At 40.6% G+C, this 24,854-nt stretch overlaps 1 protein-coding gene across 3 annotated transcripts in view; it reads right to left on the bottom strand.

Annotated features, from left to right (window-relative positions):
* Positions 1-23,600, bottom strand: part of nrg3b (neuregulin 3b) — a 540,638-nt gene extending 517,038 nt beyond the window's left edge. For 2 of the 3 annotated variants that reach the window (XM_029120092.2, XM_029120093.2), the window contains exon 1: positions 21,468-23,594. In XM_029120092.2, coding sequence (XP_028975925.1) covers positions 21,468-22,257 — 790 coding nt within the window. In that variant the 5' untranslated portion in view covers positions 22,258-23,594. Of the gene's footprint in view, positions 1-21,467 lie in introns of all 3 variants that reach the window. The other variant, XM_029120094.2, reaches the window with a different exon arrangement.
* Positions 23,601-24,854: the final 1,254 nt, after the last annotated feature.

The following is a 24,854-nucleotide window of genomic DNA, read 5'->3' as shown; positions in this document are numbered from 1 at the left end:
TAGTGTATGTTACAAGTGGGATAATAGATGTGTGGGTACAGGTGGCAATTCTAAATGGCATTCTAGATGTGTAATGGAGGCAAATTGAAGGATAGAATGTGCAACCAGGATACAGAGATAGCAGCAATGAGGTCTCGGAGTTAGACATCTGTATGTACAACTGTAAAAATCCAAGATGGCAGTACTAAATGTGCAAGGAGGAAAATGTAATGTGTAAGGTGCATGTGCAACTGAAATGCAGGGATAGCAGAAGTTAGGTTCTCGAGGTAGACATGTACCTATAACAACTGAAAACTTTCATTATCAGACTTTGCAAGACAGTGTCAGAGTAGTACAAAGGGAGTAGTGCAACAAGGTCCCTGGGAGGCATGGTTAGTGATGGGTCACAGAGTTCTCTGGGTGACAGAGTTAAGCAGGTTTACAGTAGATGGGAAGAAACTGTTCCTGAGCCTGCTGGTGTGGGAACAAAGTGACTTCAGGTTGCATTGACTATTAAAATAGTCTCCATTATTTTATCTAATTTATTAAATCAAATGTTTGCTCATACTCTTCATTAAGTCAGATTCATTTTTCATGTTCCTACCTATGATGTCCTCCAACATGGATGCTCAGCTTAACACTTGGAGAAAACAAGAGGGGGATAGGGACGGATGGGGAGCAAGTCAGAACGGATGGTGGCAACCAGACATATCCCCGCATTAGCACTATATCACATGAACAGAGGGAGAGTGTCTCTAGGGAAATGAACTGTAGAGACACGTGTGTGAGTGTGTGTTTGTTTAGAGAGAAACAGAGAGGGAGCGAGGGCACCACTACCCTCAGCAGAAGGCACCCAGGCCCCTGGTCCAAAGGTAAATGGAGAGTGACATTTTAAAAAGTATGCATTATGAATTAGAGGAGCATGGTGAGAAAACTGAGTGGTAAATCCAGCCGGCCCTTAAGATGGAACAGAACAATATCTCAGCTTGTACTGTCAAACAAAACGCGGATCATAATATAAGTCTTTTAGAAAAGCAATGTCTGTAAGGTATGCTTCTAAACCTATAATATACTGTGTAGATGGAAAAAACTGCCATTTACAATCAGCAGGTATTAAACCTGCACAAGAAAAGAAAAATCTAACAAAAAGGTTTTGACTTTGCTCTTACCAGAACTTTTGATCGTCGAACAATCAAACTGTCAATGGTATGCTACTTCAAAATGGTCCTTGTCATAATAATAACGATAATATATGCCATTTCAGATGCTTAAATCACTTAAGAGTCATGTATACATTTTGGTATGGTTGGCCCCATCGGTTACCAAACCCACTACCCGTGTCATTGCATGCCCCTTGCTCCACCAAATGGTCCACAAAACTGGTACTCCAAGCCTTTAGGGGGCGCCTCGTTGTGACATCTCTTTAGGCCTTTCACGTATCATGCAACTCGCTGGCACCGGAGATGCTGGCCAGACCAGAGTGTTTGTCAAGTCTAATCCTCTTTGTCAGGATTTGCCAGCTGCTAGGCCCATTGAACATGTATAGTATATCACAGCTTGTATCCATGTACATTTATACCCATTGTCATGAGCCACTATAACACCGGCGACACAGGAGAACAGTTCAAATATTGCAATAGGAACAACAGATAATGTATTCTCTGAGCCCAGTCTGTGTCTCTGAGTTAGGTGAGCAGGAGTTGCAGGGAAAGGTGGGTTCCATGATAGAGTGAATAATAATATTGGCTCGTGGATCATTCTCAAGCAATGCTGTCTCCATGTAGAGATGTACAGACTGAGAGATAAAGTAACGGACAAGCAGACACCAGGCGAGGCTCACGCACACCCCATCTGGAGCAGCTGTATCTCTAGCCATTGTAGACACTAACGTGCACACACACACACCAGCTGAGGCCACATTCATCTACATTGGAAACGGAGTGTCCTCTGCTCTTTGAGCCAAGCTGTCACAGTGTATAGAACAGCAAGCTCTGGACGAGGGCATCTACCCTTCAGCAAGAGAGGCTCACACCGCTGAGAGAGGGAGCAAAAGATTTGGAGAGAGACACAATACGTTTTCATCTCCAATATTAAAGCCTTCTGAGTTAATCATCCTTTCCCCCAGATTGAGGCTCTACGTGTCCCGTAGGTTAAAATCTTACCTTCCCCTTCAAAGGGAACCCTACCTCTACGTTTCCTCTGATGATGATAATTTAAACATGAAATTCAGGCATGGCCACTCTTTTTACTGACTAGCCCAGTTAATTCCTGGTTCTAACATGCATCCATTGTACTGATTTTGTAATAATCATATTATTCTCACTTTTAGACATGTGTAAATGATGCATTGTGATCTGATTGTGCAAACATAAGGACAGGTCAAATACAGGAAGAAGGAAACACGTTCGAGGCAGGTGCAAAAAGAGCTTCAGAAATGTATACACAAATTATATTAAAATGTGTGTGTTAAAGCAACAATACATTTAACAACTTTAACAATCTTTAAACATTAGAGAACTCTCAATAAGCCATATTAAATGTGTGTAATGGGTTCATATTACACATATTTGCTCACACATTGCAACCTGCCTGTCTTGTTATTTCAGGTGTGTTGTGGCAGAGCCACAGATGGAAAAAGTATTGGGATCTAAGATGCAGATGTGGAGAATACCTGACCACTAATAGTACATATTTCACCCACTGATGTAATACAATCTAAGACGTAGACTGGGGCCTTTGACATTAGAATGAACGTACAATCCTGGAAATTTGTTGTGGATCCCAACATGTGGCCAAATCGCAGTTTAATCGTGTAATGTATGGCCAGCCTAATCCATTCACTGTGTCTGGATTGTGACCTGATGTCCTGGTTCCAGTATGCAAATTAATTGACAGAAATTATTTCAGGATCATATTTATTTTCAGACACATTGATGGGGCTGCCACCTGTCAATGATTTTAGAGGCCAGATAAAAAATTATGAAAAGACCTGTATTACCTGCATGCTTGACTACATTCGAAGGTGGTCAGAAATTCTGACTGTGGTCAGATCACAATAGTTTTTTAAATCATCTACACCTCTCTGAAAATGTGGGCACAATAAGAATGGACAAGATCAGGATAAAGGGAGTATGTGAACACCAGGTACGGTTTGTCTAAATAGGATAGTTGATGGAAGTGGGATAGGTGTTTTCAAATGAAGGCAGTTTTTTCCTCATATGGTATTATTTCTAAATGTAGTTTTATAATAAAGCAACAAATTCGGATTTTGGACAAAAGCAGGATTTAGCTGAAAATATAATAGACTGGGCTTGTTTTTTACTTAAACTTCGAGGGCAGAAATTGTCAATTTATAACTGATCGTCTATATGTAGGCTATTCATACATTCTATACATGGTGGTTTTTACGCAGTTCCGTACACAATTTTAATTCCACTCGTAAGCCTCGTAATTAATCTCCTCTTCATAGACCAACATCTCTTAGTTTTCCTCTGCCATGGACAGCCTTTTATGAATATGGTAATGTATAACATACCTTCTGAACCTCTTTAAATTTTTTATTTAAAAAGATTTTCACATAAGAAGGATTGCATTATTTTAATCAGCAATTGCGCACAAGTTCCAGCTCAAATGTGTTGTGCTTTTTTGCCGTGCAGCTATATTTCAGTATTTTAATAAGCAGTAAGTTTCTGTTTTTATCATTACTTTTATCCAGGCTTCTGTAGCAAATAACTTTGTTTATAATAACTTGCCTGATTAAATACATTTTTAATAAAAAATTTAAGCGAAACCCAATTCTTCTAAATTGTAGAAATATGGGGGGGGGGGGGGCTGGCACACTGGTCACCCAGGGAGCCATTAGTGTTAATGGCTTTGCTCAAGGACAGAAAGACAGATTTTTAACCACAGCTTCTGGAATCGATCCAGCAACCTTTGAGCTATGGCAGAGATGCTCCATCCACCTTGATAGCCCCAGCAGGAATCAAAACCATAACCCTGGGTATTGCAAGCCACACAGGACCCACTTAAAGCAGTGTTTTACCCATACCTTACACTGTGGAGTCTTTAGCTGCTGACTAATGGTCTTATTTGGTCTGTAGTATTTTATCCTATTGTCCCACTGTGGACCAAGCCATAACCCTTGCTCTAAACTTGCAGGCACCTCATGAAGGTGGCCAGTGTCAGACATCCTTTTATCTAGGCCACCAGAGCCACAGCTGGCCCCATCTGGCCTCTGTCATTACTGTCCATATACATGTATGCATGCAAGCATCCACACGCAACATGCACACATGCACACTGACACAAATGTGTGTTCATTAAATTACACATGGGTTTATGCATGCACAAGATCCCCCTCCACTGCATATGTATTCGTTCACATCCCCCTCTCCCCGTGCATGCGCACACAGCCATGTACATGACACACCAGCTGCTGCGGATTACCCAGACACGAGTGCGTGCTATTTTCTCACGTATGTCCAGCTTTTGATGGGCTCGCCCTGGGATTGACCTAAAGCAGGAGCGCAGGCAGGCGTGCACATCGAGTGGAGCTGATATAGCAGCGTCCCTCCGCCCTCGACTAAAGCCTGGGGCTGTACCGTCAACCCCTCTCTGAACATTTTAGCGGCATAATCGTGTACCGCCCACTGATTTCAACTCTATGAATATTTCACAGTCAGTGACAGAGCAAAGGCCAATAAGGGAAGTGGCAGCAGGTGTCACATGCACTGACACTGGAATGGAACTAAATCGAACAAATCACATCCACCCCTCTCCAAACACAATGTTTTGTCCAGGACGCAAATGCTCAAACAAGTGGGCCAGGTCTCCGATTTTCTTTTTAATCGAAATGGATACCAATCTGTAAGAGAGGGGAGACCCATACATACTTTTTGCTCCTACCCTCACTCCCTCCCCCACCATTATTCATCCACACATTTGTGTCACGCTCTGAACTTAATCTTCATTATTTTATGTAAAAACCTGGTGGACCACATCGAGAGGCTGCAGCATGGCTAGAGAACAGATCCCACAGAAACATGTAGGACAAACCATGCTCCAGCTGCAGCAGATGGGTCACTATCCCCAACATGAGAGAGCAACAGAACACTCTCTCACTAAACCTGTAGCAAAAGTTAAAACACTTAGCTGGCGGCAGCTTGCTGACTCGGGCAATGTCACAGAGCGTACTCGGGAACTGTAATAAAACATTCCTTCATATCCTAGAAGCACCCAGGAGTCCAGCAGGGATTGGAGTTATAAGTCTTGCACAGCAGCAATCCACGGAAGATTTGGATAGACATGCTGACTTGCATTTGCTACTTTAAAACAAGCATAATAATACATAGTTATCTAGCATTCATTTTCCTGGTAAATACAGCTCTGGAAAAAATTAAGAGACCACTGCACCTTTTTCTTTCCTGATGAAACACCCGGCAGGATTGGCTGAATTCAAACTGGCACTAGCAAACTTTCGTATAGCCACCATACACAGCTTCTGTTCTTTGGCAGTGATGTCATTAAGGTGAGCGTGAACTTTAACCCCAACAAGCAATGTGAAGATGCTTCGCCTAATTTTTTTCAATTGCTGCTACTTTACACTTGGTTTTTAAGAAAATATGACTCGAACGAAGGTGGGAAGAAATTGAAATTGTAAGAAATTGTAATTGGAGTGGAGGTGTAAAAAACAAGTTTGAACAAAGAAATGTAAAGATTGGATGCGAAAATCCATTTATTGAGTTAAGCATACACTTTTACAATGTTTTAAAAAAAAAATTGAGATGACTACAACTTTTTTGTTAACCTTGCTTTTATTTTTATTTCCAAAAATATTTCATTTACGTTTTTCTTTTCTTACTGTCAATACATTTGAGCTAAGTTTGGCTTCATAGGTATGTACAACCCAGTTTCCAAAAAAGTTGTGATGCTCCGTAAAATGCGAAGGAAAACAAAATGCAATGATATGCAAATTGTTTAAAACCTATATTCAATCGAAAATAGTACAAAGACAACATATCAAATGTTGAAACTGATCAATTTTATTGTTTTTTGGAAAATATATGCCTACTTTGAATTTGATGCCAGCAACACATTTCAAAAAATTTGGGACAGAGACAACAAAAGACCAGACAATTTGTGTAATGCTAGAAACATTTCACCTATTGGAATATCACACAACTATCCATCCATCCATCATCCATCCATCCATCATCTTCCGCTTATCCGGGCCGGGTCGCGGGGGCAGCAGTCTAAGCAGGGATGCCCAGACTTCCCTCTCCCCAGACACTTCCTCTAGCTCTTCCAGGGGGACACCGAGGCGTTCCCAGGCCAGCCGGGAGACATAGTCCCTCCAGCATGTCCTAGGTCTTCCCCGGGGTCTCCTCCCGGTGGGACGGGACCGGAACACCTTCCCAGGAAGGCGTTCCGGAGGCATCCGAAACAGACACACAACTAATTAGATCAATTAGCAACAAGTCAGTAACATGATTGGGTATTAAAATATAATTCCTGAGTGGATGGTTTTGTCAGAAGTGAGAATGGGGAGGGCTTCACTAGTCTGTGATAGACTGGACGGGCAAAAAGTGCAACAATTTAAGAATAACGTTTCCCAACGTAAAATATCATCTTTGTTACATAATATCATTAACACTACAACCGCCAGGCCTTTCAGACCAACATTATCAGCCAGAGCTGAATGCCGTTTCTCGTCATTAGCATACCAATTGTCCCTATTTGCATACACATCCTCCTCTACTGTCACAATCCAGCCAGAGCATCAGTTAATTTACTGGGTCATCATCAAACTGTATATAATAGTACAAAAATTATGAATTACAGAATTTGTTTGTTTTAAATGGTTAATGAATTTGAAAAAAATACAAGAATGTGATTATTTTTTTTAGATGTTTTCTTCCGTATGATAAGACCATCTTGGTCTTATCATACGGAAGAAAACATCTAAAAAAAATAATCATAGAACAATTATTTTATAAGAACACAGTCTGTTCTTTTTATTTGTATATTACAAATGTGCAAAATGACAATAACACAACACAAATTATTCAAAGATAAATTTCATTTTTATCTCATTTTGATGATGTACAAGGTAAAATAAGAGACATTATAGACCAGTTTGTGCCAATCAAAGGATAAACGCATGAATAGCCGTACATAGGCTTACAGCACGGTTGCTTGATAAACACGATACATTTCAAAGAATGAATAACACATAGGCTACAGCCTATTCTTATAAATAACATTTATAGATCCACCTATCCAAAGATAGGTGCCAGCTCTTCAAGTGAAAAAATGTACAGTTTATTATTCAATGATTTTTATTTAGTAAATTGAGGAACAGAGTAAAAGGATGATCAAAGGATGATTTACAGTAGCCTATTCTGTCACGGTGCCCTCCTTAATCGCCTCCCTCGACTACAGTGGTCCAGCCTATTAGCCACCACCATCCATTCTTCCGATTGCTACAGTAGCACAGCATTCACGGAACACCCCAGACTCTCCACTATTATGCACACCTGTTTCTCATCACACCATCCCGGACTTCCCATCATTACACACACCGGATCCTCACTACTACAGCCTATAACTGCCCTTGTGTTTGTCAGAGGTTTTTTTGGTGTAGTATTGTCTGCTAGTTGTCCGTATGTGTTTGTTGTTTGTTCCTTTGTATCAGTTTTAGCCGTTTCAGCCTTCATTTTATTATGCATTACACTTTTCAGCTTAGTAAACCTTTATTTCACCATTCATCCTATGCCTGGGCTGCTTGCTTAACGCACCGTGACATACATGGATAACAACATTTTAAAATGTCAATTTGATTAGCAGAGTAAAAGGAAGATTGAAGGATAACTTACAATAGAGTCTAACAGTGGCATTTGCAGTAGCTGTTGGTTTATTCATTTATTTTTGTGAGGAGGCTCGGGCATTGAAGGTGGCGACTCATTATCAGAATCAGATTTAACAAGACTTAACATCCAAAAAGTAGATTTTTGGATCTATTTCATCTCATCAAAATTTTGCAGCATCTGCAGTGCTTTCAGGCCGTCGAATCGTCGGGTTCTGTTTGCCATTGTGAACTAAACTCTGTAAATTGTGTCTGAGTTGTGTCTGACTTGCTCCTCCAGTTCAGATTGTGTAACATTTCTACCCTCATCATCATCATTCTTCATCAATACACTTTAGTCACATACATAGGTGTGTCTGGGCTGATCAGGGGGTTATCGCCCATTCATAGCTATATCATTGATATTCACTAGATTAGATTCAACTTTATTGTCATTGAATAAGTACAATTACAGTATGATGAAATGTAGTTAGCATCTACCCAGAAGTGAACATAAAAGAGTGCAAATAATTTACAAGTGAAACAATGTATGTTATAAGTGGAATGTATAAATGTGCAAATTGAAGGTGCAAGGTGGCATGTGCCACTGAGGTAATTATGTACATATATAAACTGAAAAAGAACGTAAAGAACATGTACACAAATTCAAAGCATGATATACAATAGCCTACATGAAAATATAGAAACGCAATTTTTTGGTTGTATTGATGAAAAACAGTAAAGTGTAATACATTTGCTGAATTGATAATTGGTGATTGTAGGTATTTCGTTTTGTGAATAATTATTTAGCGTAATACATTTGTAGAATCTTAATCTTCAGTAAAATAAGTAGAGAAATTCAGAGATGATAGGATGTGTATGCAATTTTGTTTCTCTTTCTCTCCAAACTCTCCAATAAAAACAGTAATGTGTAATACGTTTGCTGAATTGATAATTGGTGATCGTTGGTATTTTGATTTGTGAATAATTATTTAGCGTAATACATTTGTAGAATCTTAATCCTCAGTAAAATAAGTAGAGAAAATCTGAAGAGAGATGATAGGGTGTGTATGTGATTTTGTTTCTCTTTCTCTCCTAAGATAAACAGTAACGTGTAATACTTTTGTTGAATTGGTAGTTGGTGATTGGTAAAGAATGTCTGGTGCAAATAAGAAAACATATATAAACAACATCCACAACCGCCGTTGCCTTCTCTGGACTCGAGCTCATTAAAGATGGACTGAGGTGAAATTAAAAACTGTCCTTTGGTTTGACGAATAAACATTTGAAATTATTTTTGAAATCCATCCGGCTTGTTATCAGCACACAGTTAGCAAGCTTATTTCAGCAAAACAATGCCATACCACATTCTGCACGTATTACAACAGCATGGCTCGGCTGCATCCATTCTGTTTTTATTTGCATTTTACTTAGCATCCTGACTTTTTTGGAGACAGGGTTGTTTTTAAATCTACAAGTTATACAGTGTTGCGCAGACCCATGGGCTATGCAGCAGCTTGACATGGCAACCAAATTTGTAAACATGCAAGCATATGTTAAAGGACTTATAGCGTCAAACCTTGGGTCAATCAACGTAGTTTTGAAAATATCAGCTCTGAACAGCAAGGTATCATCTACCTTGTTTTTTTCATGTTATCTGCTGCTAAGAACCACATTTAATAGCTTATCAGCATAGTATAGGCTCTCAATAAATATCAACTTATTTGATCATAAATGTTAATTCCTCAGATTAATGTGGAAATGCATTAAGATCTTCTTGAGTCATACAGAGTTCTTTAGAATAAATAGTTATGTTGTCATGAATAAGTAGGGAAATTTTGATAAATACACAAACCTCAATGGACTGACCAGGACTCTGAGGCTTTAGATACAAAGACAATCGTGTGGACAGCTGCACTATGCAGCAGCTTGGCACTGCATGCATTACCACACGTGTTAATGAAATGATATTTCATCCACTTTTAACACTTGAGTCTTTAAACAAACAAGTCAGGGGAGAATATTCCTGCTGAATATTCAGAATCACTCCTGCTCATTGTGTTTAAAAGCATCGAAACTTTTCAGAAAGCTAGTTAGGTATAGATATAGCTTTAACAGCTTGAGAAAAAACATATCAATCTGTTATAAAATGACCCTGTAGATACATTTGAAAGACACTAATCCCTGACTGAACAGACAGTATTCTAGTAATTTTTTAAATAGAATATTCTCTAAATATTCTAATGAACTTCCTCCCTGACAAACTATTTCATCAATGTGGAAGATAATGTCTGTTAACTGCAGAGAACAGCTGAAGAGTTGAAAGGGTTTGTTGACATTTTAGTCCTTCCAATGTGTTTGAGCCATCAATCTTCCACAAAGAACAATCACCCTCCCTAAAGAACCTTTAAGCAACCCTCATTTTCTAAGTGTGCTCTACAGATTATCCTTGGAAAAACAGTTATATTGAACTGATTTGACATTATAAGTAGGAGACCTCTGTTCCATGTTTACCACAAATGTTACCATGGCACTACCAATCTTGAATGAGGAAACACTGTGTTTTTGTTGATAGTGAGTGGGTGTGAGAAAATTTGTTGCAATGACACAATGACTTGTTCCAGTGTGGGAACAACATGACAGGTATCACAGCAGACAGCTCTCTCGCTCTCTGTGGTTTATGGGATCCCATTTTGGTGCATTTTGCTTGCTGTTCGGCAGATCAAAACTACTCAGTCTACTCACTCCATGTTTCTCTTAGTCTACCAGTGACAGGTGTATTATGAGAACGAGAACAGGATTGTTCGGTATGTCCTATCAATGATTCAGTGAAAGCACATCAAATGGAAGCGAGAACGATGCATCGCTTAGCATTTTTTAAACACGGACATTTGGTATTTTCCCTGTGTCTCCTGACAGGTTGCCTTGTGTACTTGGCAATGTCCTCGAATCAGCTAAAGGAGTTCTCAATCTCGTAATGCGGTGTAGCACATTTTCCAATTGGTAACCAATCATCAGTTATCGTGCCCTGAAGTAGGATACAATCAGGTGAATACTTAATAATTGGTCCTTGGATTCAAATTAGGTCATTCATATATTTAGAAGGCCATGACACTCATTATCTATAAATCAATGGGCATCATTGTGGCTATCCATACACATGTTTAAGGGATATTTACTGGGATTTAAGTTTTATTTGATATTTAGTGAGGGCAGATTTATTTAAACTTTTTTGAGACTGCTTTTTTTGCAACAGTTTCTGCTAGGTCATGAGGAGAGAGTTGGTCTGGTTTGCTACACCAACCAAAAACCCATACACATTTTTTTAAAGACCAAAAACATTGGAGAATAAGGACAGATTTATAGTCTAATATTGTAAATATTACCATATAAGATGACATTTTTAGTTGGCTAGTCAGTGTTTTTTATGTTAAATTCATTATAAAGAAAGGGAGTGTACCAAGGCACTTGTGTTATCGGATGTGCTGGTACAATGAATGTAGGACAGATCCATGTAAAATGGCAGATTAAGCAGGAATATGGAGCACACTCCCGAGTGAGAGCTAGACAGAGGGAGCTTTTGTCTTGCTATCTTTGGGAGTGAGTTGACATTATTCCATGGATAAGGTTTTACAATGCAGGGATTATTGCTGCGAGACGGTTGCTGCAAGTCCGAGGGAAAATAACAAGAGCGGACCTTCTCAATCTCTGTCTAATTCTCTGTCCCTTTCTCTACCTCTCAATCTGCCCTCCCTCTCTCTTTTCCCACTCTGTCGATGGAGACAGTCGAGACTTTAGGTCCTCAATGTATTAATGGTATTACCATCATCAGAGAATTGTGGTGCAACTTACTGATGGCTATAACAGCAGCAACCCAGTTAACACTTAACATGTACTCACAAATGGACTCCACAAATAATACAAATAATACTCGTAATCTTTGGACATGGGCTAAATGGATACTTGATATGAAAAACATGTCGTGGATATACAGTAAAAGCCGGCTAAAGACGTAGAGACGACCGTACTGTCATCTCATGTACGCATGAGTAAAGCTGTAGGTTTACCAACAGCGTTTCATTCACATTGGCAAAGTAGGCTACTGCAAGGAATTGACATACTGGTGCATCCGGTAATGAGGGTTGACAGAATTTTGTTATGACAAAAAAACACCAGTCCTAAAGAGCGGGAGTGGTGGAATTAATGAGTGTACATAAATGTAAAGGTTGAATGGAAGTAGCTTGCAATTCCACTTCAGTCGGGCTGGCATGAAACAATTATTGAGTTAGCACATTCAGGCAATAAGCATTACATTTCGATAATAAAAAAAAAAGTATTTGGAAAAGAAAATAGCTAACGGTTCACATGATATTGAATGATATTCATAGCCACAGCATATGCAAGGAAACAGAACAGAGACAAGGTCCTGAAACATGGATTTTGCAGTTGAACAAAGGTGACCTCCACCCACAGAGTTACCATAGAGCCTTCCACCATGTTAGCCTGGGCTTATGTGGCACACATCCTAAATCATGGCAACCGGCCCACACAGTGTTGTAAATCAGTCAGCCCGACAAGCAACATGCCACACTTGCCTCAAGCTTCCTGCTAAAAAACTCTGCCTATATCAACTAAGCATTTAGAATAGAGGGAGATTTTACATTATGCTAGCACAGGGAAATTAGGCTGAAATGAGAGTTTTCAACTTGAAAGCAAGGCCATCGGTTTTGGACTCCTCTGTGTTTCCGGACATGAAATTGAATCAACCTCCTGATAGAACTGAAGATGACAAAAATGCATTGAGCCCAAACACCAGGCATCTCATCCCACCCACTCTGTTTAGTATCCCCTCCCGCAGTCCCTCAAATCCAGAATGGTTGTTATCGGATTGGTAATGGCCATCTGAACCTGCAACAGAGGACCCTGACCCGTCTCTCCTTTCCATTCTGTCTGTTTGCAAATTGATACCGGAACTCGGTGGGCCCCTGAGGGTCAGTAATTCAATTCTTGGATCTAACAGCCCCTCGGATTAGATACGATAAACTGTAATTCTCTTCAGCTGCAGTGCCACACAGCCACATACAATACTGCCATGCCTATATCTCATTACCCCGAAGCCGTTGTGAGCCTGCATCCTCAGCATATGAATGAACAGGGGATACATTAGTGCCAGATAAACACTGCATATTCACCACTATTCACAAAGTGTCTGCCATGCATCTGGACCAACCAGCAGATATGATCGCGTGAGTGAGCACAATTGAATATGCATACAAACTGAATAAGATAAGTAAATACTATCCCAGTACACAATTAGAAAATTCCTCCACTATGGCCTTATATAGTTGCTCCTGCTGTTTTCTCTGAAGTATTATCATTTTCAGTGATTGCTGATATTGCATGGATTTCTCAGAAGTTGTATTACTGAACCATGTGTTTTCAGCTTACTTTTTTGTTGAAATGCAAACCGCAATAAAACATTACAAAAGCTATGAAGTCAAATTAGACAACATCTGAGCACTAAATTCCTATCAGGTTTTTGTAAATAGGCTCTATTTTTGGAACCTTAGACACTGACATGGTTTGCATCATTCTAACAGTGGTTCAATGATCCATGTATGTACACCTAACAGGTCTGCGGTAAAGTGAATCAACATGAATACAACACAGTCTTCCGAGAACTAGGCTTCTAGAAGCTTGGGACATTCGGACCACTTCATAAAAGGGAAGCTTCATCAATAATTCACATTTCCTGCCACACAAGTTCTGCATGTTTCTCTTTCCGGATATTAATATTTCAGACCCCAACCCCATCCCCCCACCCAAAACCCTTCTCTCTTCAACCCCTTCCCAATGAATATTTTGTCTTCATATATCACACTACGAGAATATGGTAGATTAAGACCACCTTTGTTGGCGCTTAGGTAGACAACACTTCCATAAATCAATGGCCTACATGTCCAATACCACCCAATTCTCTACATAATGCACTTTAGACCCCTTGGGGCTCTGGTCAAAAGTAGTAAACTACAGTATGTAAGAGATAGTTTGTCAATATACAATGCGACCTGGGGGTCTTTTGACTGTGCATAGTTGAGCCCATGTGTCACAATGTGGCACTCAAGTGGGGTATGTATTACACTGTGTGCACAATTATTAGGCAAGTGGGTATTCTGATTGTATCAATATTTCTATGCACATTTTCAAACTCCAAACCATATAAACCTAAATGGTAATTGGATTGAATCATTTTCAGGTGATACAAATTTGTGTAATGAGTGAGGGTGTGGTGAAAGTGAATTACACCTTATATCAAGGTATGCATAATTATTAGGCAGCTTCATGACCTCAGGTAAAATGTGCCATAAAGAGATTTAACTGATACTGAAAAGTCAAAAATGTTTGACTGCCATTCAGACGGATACAACACTCTTGAAAGAGCTAAACTATTGATGCGTGGCCACCAGACAATCACATTTTTTGTTGCAAATTGTCAACTGGGGCGAAAAATGCATGAAGATCAAAAGACACAAATTAATTGCAAAAGAGAAGCATTTAACGTGAAGCTACCAGGAACCCATTATCCTCCAGCGCCACCATATTCCAGGACTGCAACCTACCTGGAGTGTCCAGAAGTACAAGGTGTCAAGTGCTCAGAGACATGGCCAAGGTCAAGAAGCACCACTGAATAAGATTCAAAAGTTAAAGCATATAGATTGTGAAAAGAAATACCTGAAGACAGATGTTTCAAAGGTTTTATGGACTGATGAAATGAGAGTGGCTCTTGATGGACCAGATGGATGGGCCTGTGGCTGGATCACTAATGGACACAGGGCACCACTTCGAGTCGGGCACCAGCAAGGTGGAGGAGGGGTACTGGTATGGGCTGTTATCATTAAGTATGAGGTAGCTGGACCTTTTTGTGTTGAAGATGGACTGAAACTCAACTCCCAAACCTACTGGCAGTATCTGGAAGATATTATCTTCAAGCAGTGGTACAGGACGAAGTCCTCAGCATTCAAGAAGGCCACGATCTTTACGAAGGATAATGCTCCATCACATGCATCCAAGTACTCCACTGTTGGCTAGGAAGCAAGGGCCTCAAAGATGCCCAAATAATGACCTGGCCCCCTTCCTCACCTGACTTAAATCCTATTGAGAATATGTGGGCCCTTCTCAAACATGAGATTTACAGTCAGGGAAGACAATACACCCCATTGAACAACATTTGGGAGGCTGTAGTTGCTGCGAAAGTTGATCGTGAACAGATCAAGAAACTGACAGACTCCATGGATGGAAGGCTCATGGCAGTTACTGAAAAGAAGGATGGCTATATTGGTCACTGAATATTTTTGAAAATACACTAATTTTAATTAATTGTAATTTTGAGTTACTTATTTGTTACACTTACTTAAAAATGTTTTAATAAACAAGTGAGTTGGGAAAAAGTATTCTTGTAATTTAGTTGCTTAATAATTCTGCACACCAATTGTTGCCTAATAAATGTGCACACATATATTCCCCTGAAAAAGATCAAAACTCAGTTTTCTTTAGTTAAACATTAAGGTTTGAGGTTCAATTATATTTTGGATTGGCATAAAGCATCGGTATTGTTCAAAAATAAAATACAACTTGAGAAATATGATAGCGTACATGTTTATCTAGGGACCCTAATCAATCCAAACCATGTAACAAATGGTTCATGTAACAAATACATCAATTGATGTGTTTATAGATGATAGTTATAATTCCTTGTTTCCCTCAGTTTATCTCTGCTTATGTGCTCTGAAATATCCAAAGCTATAGGTAATGCATACTTTTTTATAAAGTGGTTAATACGCATAGTAGACAGAATTAATCTGTCCCAATACTTTTGGTGTCCTGAAATAGGGGGAATATGTATAGTGTGTTGTCATTTCTAAATGGTAATGTGAATATTTAAAACAAATATAAGCTGATTCCATTGTTCACCTTATCATATTTTATTTAAAAAGTTTTGCTGTATAGAGACAAAATGGGAAGAATTATAAAATTTCCCATTAATGACTTGGGTATTAAGTAAGTGTATGCAACTCAGCCTATGTTTTTCATGATAATCGAGACGGTTGTCTGGCTGGGCAATAGGACATTAATATTTCTGTTAATGACGAGCAACCAAAGAGAAAAGCACACCCACCTACGATTCCCCCAAGAGACCCCCAAAAATGTAACATAAGTCATTCATCAGTAGGGTTTCTTGTAAGAACATGATGTCAGAGGGTAGTGACCTTAAATAAGCTACAATTTGCCTTGATCATTGAACAGTCAAATGGAACTGTTAATAGACATTACAGGAAGATTTTCCTAAATAGCTAAGAGCTAACAACCAATCAGGATCCAGGAAACCTACAATCATTTTAATAAAAATGGTGAAATGTCACACATAATTTATTTACAAACCACTTTGTTCCTATTTAATGTCCTGACTGTGGAAAACTGGTAAGTAACAGGGTTGATTGAAAAAGGCCCTCTGGTTTAATAAAATATACATGATAGCTTGAGGACAAACAGGACCAAAGTGAAAATTTCACGAGGAAGTGTAAAATGGTGGCTTGAGGATTGTACAGCGAATAGTAATGAGGCATCTCTGTCCACATCCCAAATGGCAGCTTATTCCCTATATAATATACTGCTTTCAACCAGAGCCCTGTTGGCCCAAATTTTAAGTAGTGCATTTAATAAGGAATATTTTTTTTACCCATGTAATGCTTATTTCTTTTTCAATATTTCTATCTTCATTGCTCCCTTTCTGTCATATTCGTCTTTTAATAATCCCTTTTGTCTCCTTCAGTATCGCACTCCCCTCTTCCTAGCTCTCTTTTTCACTCTCAGAAACTCCCTCTTGTCTCATTCTTTATCTCTCCCAGTATCTCCCTTTCCTTTCACATATCTTGCTCTCGTCCTCTCTCATTCTCTCACCCCCACCCCCTTCGTCTCATGACTCCCTCTCCTGCACTGTGAGAAGAAACTATCACACAGTGCAATCATTTGATTAGAATAACTTGGTATATGAGGCTCTGACAATCCGCACAGAGCCGAGCCAGCTCATGGCTGACCCTCGTGAGCAAACAGAACTTGTCTGGGGGGGAAGTCAAAAGGGCTTTAGAGGCAGTGAGAGGCAGAGACCTCCCTGGAGAGAGAACAAACTGGATTGGTATTTATTTTTTTTAATCCTCCCCACACGGTCCACTGCCCCGTCTTAGGGATACATGCGTAGCTGGGAACATGAAAAGCACAGGGCTAGCATGTCAGAAAACATAAAACTCAGACTCTTTCACTGTGACATCCGGAACATTCTGTCGTGTGCACGCTATATTCTGCAACTCCTTGTCTGTGTTTATTTGTTGCTGTTGTCACTACCGTCTGTCGTTGTGTGATATTTTCCTACCTGGAAACATTCCACTCCAGAACGCTGGCTTTTGACTTCACACCAAGGCGTGTGTGGAATTTCAATGATGTTTCAGTGAAGGAAGATTCCCCCAACCTTGTACTACTCTTTTCAGAGAAACAGGCTTCTGGCCAACACCTTTCAGATAGTGTCCCACGGTTTCCCACATACGTTCAGTTAGCAGTGCTACAACCATTTCTTGGGTCCTTAAATGGGTGCAATGATGCTCACTACATAAAATGCTCTGTTGAAAAAAATTCTGAAAGGGGCACATGCAGAGACAATAGAGAATCAAGGCTGAGAAACATGAGTCATAGATGAACAACAATAACACGCGTGTCCATAATGCCGTAGTTCCCTGATTAAAGTGTTATGATTGAACAGGATGCAAACCTTGAATGGAAGGAAAATTATAAAAGAGTAACAAAAATAGACAGGAGAAGAAAATTGTTTGAGGTAGGAGACAACGATGTCAACAGAATGACAAACCATCACCAAGATGGAGAAGATGTAAATTACATGAACAAAAAGCCATGTGTGGTTGTAGTGAATGAGTCCAAAATTGCAGCCCATTCCTTGTACAGCTAGTACATGACTTTGGTAGTACACTCTAGAGGAAATGCTCATATGTCATTATGGACACATGCGGTGAAATACGTGGGTGTCTAATGGAGAGAGCATGTCTTTCTCCAGGATAGTGGGAGATTAATTTAGATCTTGACCAACCAGGGGCTGGAGGAAACAGTGTGATGTTTGATATAAAAATAATGTTATTGTCTCCCTGATCCAGTCCAGAACTCCTGAAAGGCCGGAGCATTGCCACTTTAACTGCATTACCTTATAGATCTACCATCCACCCTAAACACAACCTCACATAGTCTGAGAGAAGACAAATGTACCTGAAAATATGCTTTACAGACCACTTGTGAACCCCTCTCCGGATTCCATATACAGGATAACTTACTATTCAATGAATTGAATTACATTACAGTTACACAACACAATATCAACTTACACTAAATACATTTTACAAACAGACCTGCTCCTCCATAAATGCATTTATACTGTGAGGATAGCCAGGGAACACAGCAACTGGAATTCCCTTTACGGAATACTTGTCTGTGGTGCGTTGCTGTGACACTAAAGCATCTTTAGTGCTTGAACCGTAACACGGTAAGTGCTATCATAGCACAAGTAATATCCAGTTACAGAAATACATTGGCAATTTTAACACATAGCCCTGAGGTATGGGCCCTTGTACAGGAAATATAACTATATATTCTATTTACTAACAGTCATGAAAAGCGCTCTCCACAAATCCAAGAATTTGCATTAGCCCTCAGCATGAAATCATTTCACACAGAGACAACTGCATTGTTGTTCTTTCCTATATTTATTGAGTAAATCAGATGGTGAAGAGTTTATAGATGTGTTGTTGGTCCATGTCACCCAAACGTTTTAATGTTTAGCAAGACAGGGAGAAGGAGATCACTCAGATCAACAAACGGGAAGGAATAGGTTCACACCATTGGGGATGTGAAAAATCCATTTTGTCGGCTAATTAGGACTTGTTAGTGCTGTAAATGAAATAGTTCTTTAAATCAATCCAAGCCGGCAAAACTTGTTCCAACAACATCAGTCTGTAACCCTGCCATGATAAGTTGTTGTACTGGTTACCTTTTATAAGCTTGTTGTCCTATTTTATGTCTAGAAACTTCATATTTTGCTTACAATCTTCAGAGATTTTTTAACTGGTACATAACACCATTATCACTTTACATGCCAACATTTTAGTTATATTGTAATCATTTAGCAGACGCTCTTATCCAGTGTGACTTATAGCAGTGAGGGCATACACTGAGTGCATTCATTTTCATGCAGGCCCTATGTCAGAATCAAAGCCACAAACTTGCAGTTGAAAGCATCATGCTCTTACCAAGTGAGCTACAAGGCTAAGGGACCATAATAAGTCCTATCAAGCCTAAATGATCATTGGAATGAGATTTGATGAAGAGGCTTACAGATTTAATTCTAAGTTAAGTCTCCATCAGCGTCATTGAACCTCAAGTATGTAAACCAAGGAAACCCTATTTACAATGTTGTGTAACTCACATCACCAGCAATGTACAGCATGTTGTGCTTTATACATATATTCATAGAGTTTGATATTCAACTAAAGCCAGGTCAGATGAAAATCTTAAAGATTATAAAGATTGCAGAGCATTTTTCATCAGTGAACATTCAATATCATTGTTTGGATTGGAAATTCATTTCAAACCATCCGTGATCCTGATCAAAACTGATTAAAATGATGTGATAGATCTTGTCAAAATGGTGTTGAGTCACCTAACTGCGAATATTTAGTTTTTGATAAAAAGTCATGCTTCAAACATTGAGAGACGACAGTGATGGGTGCTTTAAGAAGGTTCCTGCATGAATAAATTCAAACCTTTTTCAAGACAAAATAAAAATAATTTAGTGCTATTTTTAGAAGTACCTTATTCAGTCATATCAACCTTAAATCAACTTTTTTTCATAAACCAAAATTATATCTATGTCCTGGATATCAAATTCCTTTTGAAAATGCTATCAAGGGTAAGGTGAGAGTATACATTAATGCGTAGACAGAAACATGCAGTCATTCACATGTAATGAAAAATAGCCATTGTGATGATAAAACATGTCCCGGGTTTGAACATCACCAACACTTCCTTGTTACAAAATACAAAATATGCACAATGCTGTCTCCTCTACTTCCTCTCCTTCCTATACATCTCTGTTCTCTCTTTCTCCCTCTCTCTACAAAATCTGGCCATCTAATATTTATTATATTATATTGAGTGATAATTAATTTATGATTAATATGTATTGCTTACCAAGCAAGATTTTCACAAAATTATTTTAAACACAACAAAAGTAGTAATTGATATTATTTAATTTTATCCCTCAAGATATTGTATCTTAATAAGGTAACATCTCTTGAAAAAAATTCTAGTTAAAACAACCAATTAATGCCAAATGACGATTGGACGATTGATTAATGCCAAATGATGAGTGATGTCCAATAATTTAGCTTGGTAAGAGAAAATAGTAATTATAAGTGAATTGCCATTCAATATTAGATAACAATTCTGGGTAAGATTAACATGGTTTGCAGTGGTCTCTCTCTTCCCCTCTCTCTCTCATACACAAACACACCCACACACAAACATTCTTCACCCACTCTTCTTCCTCTCCCCTGTATACCTCTTCCTCCCACTCCCCCTCACCCTTGCCTGCAGTCTTTCTGCCATACCTGCAGCAGTACTCATATTGTCACTTATCTAAATAGGATCTGTGCGTCGCCATCAGATACAGACAGACAGGAGGTGAGAGCATCCCAGTCTCCTTTCTCCACTCTACCCAGATCCATATTAAAACAGGGATATTTAGTCCATGGCAAGACAAGAAGCTTTTGCATCACTTTCATTCAGCTAAAAAACAGGCCTATAGCCATAGAGCCAATTCACTGAGATAGCAGCAACCTCCTTTTTAATGACACTAATATCAAGTGTGTGGAGCCTGCAGGAGCAGAGATTCTTATCACGTTAATGCACAAGTCAAAGATAAAAATGAGCGGAAGGAAATCAAGTGTTTCCAGATTACTATACAGTGCTAATGAACACCACAGTGTGAATGCTATTATGTTGCTTCTTTCATGCTTCCAGTGGTGCTCTTCTCTACACATGTTTAGGTTTATACCAGCCATACTCGATAGCAGACTGGACTTAATTCTGGAATTAGTCAAGATTTGTTGCTATCATTTAAACACACATTAGAACATCTGTAGAATTGTAGGAAATGAGCTTTAAAAACCCAGATTTTCCCTTCGGTCAAAGTCGCAATGTGTAGGAATTCATGAAATTAGCTGTTCTTTCTGCCAAAGAAGGGTATGGACAATTTTAACAGTTTGGGTCCCATGGGTAAAGAATTGGGGTTTACCTACAACATCTGTGTGACTGGACAAATAGTAGATTACTACCACTCTTTTTAAACAAAACAGACTTCAAATTCTTCAGAAGCGAAAATATTATGTTTAGTAATTGGAACACCATCTCTCCAAATCCATCAGCCAGATAAAACAAATGTCGGGGCTCTTATAAAACAGTGAAATACATTCAATATCCACTCACAGACAAAACAACAACTTCTGTTAGAAGAAAAAAAATACAGACTTACTTGTTCTGAAGCGGTGGTGTGGGCGCGTTGCAGGGCCTTTCCCTGAGCGTCCAGGGTTCCAACGTCCGGTTGGCTTGGCTGGAGGAGACGGTGGAGAAGTAGGTGCTGGCCACTCAGTTGTGGTCTTGGTAGTAGAGGTCATGCTAATGGCTTTAGTGGTCGTGGAGGTTGGACCAGGTCGTAAGTTAGGAGGTTCCTTTTCCTTACGACCGTTACCCGTGCCACTAACCCGGCGCACTGTGGTGCTGCGTGGTGTCACCTCTTTACCCCCAGGGTGGGCAAGTCGAGTGGCACGGGTAGTGGTGGTGGTGCCTGTCACACGTGTGCCACTGCTGACCCGGTTGTGGAGGTGTGGGGCAGAGTGGTTGGATGGTGGCCCAAATCGAGTTCTCGGGGCTGGGGCCGTGGCGTCAGCTGCCAGAGGGGTGGAGGTGGAGACCACTGCAGTGGCGGTGATGGTGCTAGTCATAGTGTCTGGTCGCTTGGGAAGGGCACTGGGTTCCGAAAGAAAGATGGGGTCTTGTCCTATGCCCTTGGCGTCCACCAGATCGGTGGGCACATAGTCTTGAACCGAGCCCACTACAATCCATTTGAGCAGCATGAGACTGAGGCCTAGGCCAACGAAGCCCATCACCAAGGGCACCGCACACAGCCAGGTCTGCTGGCGGGGCCAAACAGCACAAGGCCCACAGCGAAGAGGACCTTGGGCCCTAGGAGAGGCCTGTTCGCCCCCGGGTTCCTCCAGAGACATGGCCCCCAGAGTGCTCGCTCCCGAGCGCTCGCTCATCATGCAGATGCCGTCAAAGGTCAGGGTTCAAACCGGGGGCTCAGTGACAAAAGGGCGCGAACGAGGAAGGGGATGGGGCAGAGAAACAACACTGGGCATCTTACCAATGCACCCACACAAAATGCCTACATGTATACCCCCACACAGATGGACATAGGAAAGCACTCACAGAGACGCAGAAGTAATTACAAGCTCACACGGATGCACATACAAATATAAGCTCCCTTTGGTGCAGAGCTAGCTAGATACACACACAAATAAACATGGACACTCACAGACAGACACATACAGGTGGGCCACGAACAGGTGAGGGTGCAGAACAGAGGGTGTGCGGCTTCCTTGCTGTTCAGTGGTATACAAAACGACGGTAAATCCCAAGATGCTTCACTCTCCCCGTGGGAAAAAAGCTTAAGAAAAAGGCAGGCAGGAGGATATTGATCCACAATGTGGCGAGTTCAGAGAGCTGTAAATCCTCTGTGTGTGTCTCTGAGAGACAAGCCAGGCAGAGCAGCACCACTCCTCTGCGGCTCCAACTCGTTGCTTCTCAATGGCACTCTGATCGACAACACTCGATTCCTTTTTTCCTCCAGGGTTCGCACTCTATTTTGTGTTTCTGGTATTTTTTTAAAGGCTTCATCCACTATTTCCCAGCTTTGGGTCAGCTTCAGTTCCCTCTCCCTTTAACCCAGGAAGCCCAATGCAGTGGGGCTTCAGCGGTAGGGGCCGTTGGTAATCCTGCATGAAGACAGCCTTTAGAAGCCACTGGAGACAGCGAGAAAGAGGGAGGGAGAGGATCTGCCGATGAGGCTGATGAGGGTGGGAGGGTTAAATCCAACTGATCCCCATCCAATCCCTTTACCCTTAGATCTCCCGGACTGTCCGTTTTCCTCCAACTGTCTGTTCACAGCCTGTCATTGTGCTGGAAAAATGTGAATACCTTGGCTTCTTTGCTTGCTACCTCTGTCGGCTACATTCCCACACTGGCAGCGTCGGTGAGAACGGCAAAGCGAGCGACAGAAAGAGAGAGAGCAAGAGAGAAAGAGGAGGGGGTGGGGTTGGTGGGGTGGAGTGCTGCTCTGAAAAACTGATGCGGCTGCTGTTCTTGAAGGCTGCAGACCGGGAGGGAGAGAGACAGAATTGCTCACTCCGCTATCAGTGATTTGGGCTCCGCCGCTTCCGACTGGCATTTTCCTACCTTCCACTGTCTGCAGGTCTCCAGACTGACAAACAGCAACCGCTCTGCGTGCGTGTGGGAACCCATATTAGTGCGCTTTCAAATGCGAGACATGGGAAGAGACCATACCACCTTCCCAATCGCTGTTCCACGACAGAGAGAAGAGGCAGAGAACATGCAGCACCACAGAAAAGAAGCAGCGCACAACACACCGTACAGAGAAGAGACAATTTGCCACAGACACACCCCGGGGAACAGAGAGTGGGAGGAATGGAACGAGGGGAGGAGGAGTGGGGGGGGGGGAGAAGCGTTACATCTCCCACACTCTCAACAGCAGTGTGAGAGAAAAACAAACCAAACATTGGGCTCATCATTTATGGGCAGGTTAAAGCCCTCCTTCAACCTGATCATTCGGCACACACTTGATGAAACACTCATTTTACAATTCACAGGAGACCCTGTTGCAAAACTGATTCTTTGTCTGCAGGGTTATGCTGCTATTTCCCGGTGACTACCATTCAGAATAAACTAGGAAGCTGGAATAGACAAACATGTATATAACATTCAAGTGAACTATTGCACCAGTCCAAAAATACAGTAAATGTCCTGCAGTCAAGGAAGGGAGTGTTAATATGTAGGCGGGCCAATACTGTAATGATATAGGTTCACGTCCAATCGTGAGGATAAAACAAACTATGTGGGAGAGTAGAAGCATGGAGATGGAGAGACAGAAAGGAAGAGGGGAGGTATTTAAACCATAGGAGAAACATTGAATGAAAATACGAACAGAATCTGTATCGAATTATCATACAATTAGACCCCAAGTTTAACACGCACAGTAAACGGCAGCAAACAAGTAATCAGCATCCAGGACTTAAAGTTCATAACAGAAGGTTTTTTATCTATTTAATGTGTTCACATCTCCTCCTACCCCTTACCAGAGAATTCAAAAATCACAGTTATGAAAATACTTGAGAATAAATACTCGCCCAGACGTGCGTTTTCCTTTATTAATCACCATGAATAATACAATGATAGACAAAAAACAATGACAGCGCCATGGATATTCATATCTGCGTAAAGATGCTCATTCTCTTTCATTAGTGGCATGTGCTCATGCAAGTGATGACTCAGATGGTATTGTTTACTCACTGCAAGGCCCTAGTGACAGTCCCTCGAAGATCTCTTAGAACGAGACGAGCTGTCGTGATGGATCCTCTCTCTGGAGTTCACTGTGACACATTTTGCCACATTTTTCCACATAAACATCTCGCCAGGAGACGTTAATTTCATTCCATAATCTCTCAATCAGTGCAACTTCATTCACATCTTATAATCAGAAGTATTTCTAAATGTCATAAATTATTATAAAAAAAGTTTTTTTTTGCTTGCTGCAAATAGAACCTTTATAATTTCTATATAAAAG

Source organism: Esox lucius, chromosome 5 (assembly GCF_011004845.1).
Source record: "Esox lucius isolate fEsoLuc1 chromosome 5, fEsoLuc1.pri, whole genome shotgun sequence".
Classification (NCBI taxonomy): Eukaryota; Metazoa; Chordata; class Actinopteri; order Esociformes; family Esocidae; genus Esox; species Esox lucius.
The sequence above is the reverse complement of the archived record's forward strand: the minus strand, read 5'-3'. Positions and strand labels throughout refer to the sequence as shown.